Source organism: Musca vetustissima, unplaced genomic scaffold (assembly GCF_032173495.1).
Source record: "Musca vetustissima isolate MV318-11 ecotype Yass unplaced genomic scaffold, APGP_CSIRO_Mvet_v1 utg526625, whole genome shotgun sequence".
NCBI lineage: Eukaryota > Metazoa > Arthropoda > Insecta > Diptera > Muscidae > Musca > Musca vetustissima.
In genome coordinates this window covers 1-4,160 of record NW_026879895.1, presented here as the reverse complement: position 1 = coordinate 4,160, position 4,160 = coordinate 1, and the positions used below count along the sequence as shown (strand labels likewise).

The 4,160-nt window shown below is 37.6% G+C and overlaps 1 protein-coding gene across 1 annotated transcript; it reads left to right on the top strand.

Moving 5' to 3' along the window:
- Positions 1-1,259: 1,259 nt before the first annotated feature.
- On the top strand, positions 1,260-2,488 carry LOC133325057 (ATP synthase mitochondrial F1 complex assembly factor 1-like). The gene is made up of 3 exons (XM_061533884.1): positions 1,260-1,571; positions 1,639-1,960; positions 2,214-2,488. Exons 1-3 carry the CDS (start codon positions 1,330-1,332, stop codon positions 2,475-2,477), a joined length of 828 nt encoding a protein of 275 aa, XP_061389868.1. The 5' UTR covers positions 1,260-1,329; the 3' UTR covers positions 2,478-2,488.
- Positions 2,489-4,160: the final 1,672 nt, after the last annotated feature.

Below are 4,160 nucleotides of genomic sequence, written 5' to 3'. Positions count from 1 at the left end.
GGTATCATTTTAAAGGGTTTGAATAGTGCTTTAAAAATAAATATAGTATATCATTGTAAATTATATAATATTAACTAAAATTGAAAGAAAAAACATAGGTGAAAGTCTTAAGCCGCGGCCGAAGGCCGGCTACTTAAAAAACTTAAATTTGATTTGAAAATTGCTCTTAAAAAAGGATTAGGATTGCGTAGCCATGTATGCGCCTGTCCATAGGTGAAAGTCTTAAGCCCCGGCCGAAGGCCGGCTACTTAAAAAACCTTGAATTTGATTTGAAAATTGCTCTTAAAAAAGGATTTGGATTGCGTAGCCATGTATGCGTCTGTCCATAGGTGAAAGTCTTAAGCCCCGGCCGAAGGCCGGCTACTTAAAAAAACCTAAATTTGGTTTAGAAATTGCTCATAAAAAAGGATTTGGATTGCGTAGCCATGTATGCGTCTGTCCATAGTTGAAAGTCTTAAGCCCCGGCCGAAGGCCGGCTACTTAAAAAACCTTAAATTTGATTTGAAAATTGCTCTTAAAAAAGGATTTGTATTGCGTAGCCATGTGTGCGCCTGTCCATAGGTGAAAGTCTTAAGCCCCGGCCGAAGGCCGGCTACTTAAAAAAACCTAAATTTGATTTGGAAATTGCTCTTAAAAAAGAATTTGGATTGCGTAGCCATGTATGCGCCTGTCCATAGGTGAAAGTCTTAAGCCCCGGCCGAAGGCCGGCTACTTAAATAACCTTAAATTTGATTTAAAAATTGCTCTTAAAAAAGGATTTGGATTGCGTAGCCATGTATGCGCATTCGTTGTAAGCTTTAAAATGATACCCATATTGCCTTTGTGGCATTACTAAAACGGCCGTTTTAATCAAGATATTCTCCGAACTTTCAAGGCCCATATCTCGGGAAGTATGCATTTCCCCCACATAAAATATATATCACTGTAATCAGCTCAACGAGGACTACTTACGGTAAAAATTTCAAAGCGATCCGAGTGGAGCCCCTAAACTAGACTTGTTCCACTTTTTTGATAGGAATCCATTTAATGTATTGATTTATTTGTTTATTTCTCGCAAAAATTAATAAATCAAAAGCGCACTTTTAATATTTCACTTGTTTGAACATAAATATTTCCAACAGAAATCACCATGCTAATTTGATTCCGATGCCAGTGCTTAAAACATTTTAACGCCGTTAGAAATTCCTATTCGGCCCCAAAGTCACATTGTTGTGTAATTGTCATTTATTTACACCTGCTTTGGGGAAAAACGAAACACATCGTCGTGCTACTCCACATCGACGAATAATTCCAACAATTCTTTCTTTTCTCCGGTTCCGGATAATTGGTATGGCTTGTATTAGGAATACTCTGGGATTGTTAAGAACAAATAATTCTACAATTGTCCGTACAATTACAATGTCCGCTCAACGTCGTGCCCAAGAAGCTGTGGAAAAGCTCAAAGAGAAGAATCCCTATTTTGAGAAATATGCCGATAAAATAGCAAAACTGCAACAAACCTCACCCGATGAGTTCCTGCAGCGAGTGGACAAAGTTGTGAATCCTATTAAAGAGGGAAAATCACAAAATAGGTAAGGGGTTCATTAAAAATTTACCAAGATTTCATTCGTTATTTTTTAATTTTTTATCTTTCATTAGAACCTATTCTGAATTGTTGCATCCAAAACCCAAAAAGGAGGCAGCAGCTGAAATTCCCCATAAGAAATTGGAGGATATTATGAAGATTGAATTGTTGGCTGACAAATCAGCTGATGACATTAAACACATATGGTTCGAATATCACAAAACCAAAGATGTTTTGGCCGCCACATTGACTGTGGAACAATATGAATCGTTAATGAAACGTGCCAAGGAACATCCCATATTTTTGTTGCCCCTGCCACGCAGTGAAGGTTTCGAATTCATTATGCTACAATTCGCCAGCAATACAGTCCATTTCACACCCTTATTGGCTTATCAAGTAAGTTCAAACCCCCATCAAAAGTACTAAGACTGAAGTCATTTAAATTTGTAACAAAATCCGATAGAACAGGGATTACAACTAGTATTAAAAACAATCCATCTCCACTCGGACTGCTTTGAAATTTATGACGTAGGTAGTATTCGATGTAGTGATTTCTATGATGTGCATTTTATATCGGGAACTCCATACTTCCCGTGATATGAGCCCTTAAACTTTCAATTCAAATAACACTTCATTTTTTCTCTTTCAGGTTCATGCCGAAAATGCTCCCGAATGCCTGACTCTGGTCCATTATACCGAAATGCGTGATAAGGGCATTATTTTAATGCGTGGTGAATATGATAGCAACGTATTGAACGGCCAGGAGGCCCAATGTTTAGCCAATGAATTGCAAATGTTCTATTGCAAAGATGATCCGGCTAAACAACAACTTTTGGAAAAATTTACCAAGAAACCAGATGAATTCAAGCATATGGAACTAATAAAAGAAGTTGAAAATATTCAACTTGTTTAAAATAATAAAAATGGACTCTATTTAGAATTGTAGTTAAAGCTTGTTAATTAACAATTAAATATAATTGTTTGTAATATATTTATGGTTTGCAATTATATTTATTTGGCGAACAAAGTGAAAATATTTTCAATATCGGTGTAGGTGTATTTATTTAAATTTTATTGATCATATTTACAATATATAAAATATATATTGTCTTCCACTTGATCTTTCCATCGATTTGTATATACCTCTTGAGCTGGCACATCTTCATTCCTTCTCACAACATGACATAGCCAACGTAGTCGCTGCAGCTCGATACATCTGCCTTCCCTCGGAGAACCGGAATTCCCGAATTATAAATCGATGTGATGTCTCCTTTTTATTGAAAAGATTTTAAAACTTTGGTTTATCCACCTATTGTCTTACATACTTTATTACTTATTTCCAAAGACCACGTTCCGAGATGTTGTCCTCTACTTGGTCTTTCGTGGACTTCCACTTCTGCGTGAACCATCAGTAGGCTCGCTTTTATATGCATTTTGAGCTGGGGCATTCTCATTCATTCGCACAACATGGCGTACCCACCGTGGTCGCTGCAGCTCAATACGACGGACTATGTCGATGTCCGCTCGTAAAGCTCGTGGTTCATTCGACGCCTATACTCACCGTCGACCCAGATCGGCCCGTAGATTATTCGAAGAATTTGTCTCTCAAACACCCCCAAGAGCTGCCTCATCTGATTGAGTACCCATGCTTCAGATCCATATAACAGCACGGGTAGTATCAGCGTCTTTTAAAGTATGAGTTTAGTCTGGCGGGAGGTGGCATTGTTTCTAAACTGGTTATTTAGACCATCTGTTGGCCAACACTATCATTCTCCGAACTTCAAAACTGATGTCATTCGTTTTATTTATGTCGGTACCAAGGTATATAACATCTTTGACTACCTCGAAGCTGTAGTTCTCAAGTTACACAGTTGGTCCGAGTCTAATGGACGTTTTGCGCTTTGATACCATCTGCGTTAATACCATCAAACGGTGACCTTGTCTGAAACCTCGTGCGGCATTGAAGGGCTCCGATAGATCCTTTCCGACTTTAACTGCGGACCTTGTGCCTCTTAAATTATCCTGCATAGAAAATATATGCAAATATGTATGGAAAAAATATACCTGATCTTGAAAGATTCTTCTCATTGAGGACTATAAAAAAATATCCGAGCACACTTTTCACCACTTCGATGGCTAACACTTTTTTCAACCGAATTGGATATAGTTTCATGTTTTGGTTTTTCAAGAAGTACCAAAGATTAATTTTAAAAATTAATTATGTTGGTCAAGTTTTTAGGGTATCCACTGTTTAACAGTACCCCCAAATTTCGATATCTTGAGGATTTTAACCCGTTTTTCGCTCGAATTGTAGTTTCGTATGTTGGGTTTTAAATGGGTACTAAATGCCCAGCTTGTGGACATGTCCAGTACAACCTTTTGAATACTCCTGTACGCGTGCAGGAATTGTGTTAAACATAAGATCTTTAATATAAATATGAGAATGGTTTATTTTGAACTTATCCACAAATTCGAATTGTAAGGAAGATGTGGTAATTTCCGTCGGTAGGGGCGTGGTAACGATCTGAGATCTTCTGTCTAAGGAAACGTTATTTTTGTCGTAGTGGAAGTCCGAATATCGAACATAATTTCTTAT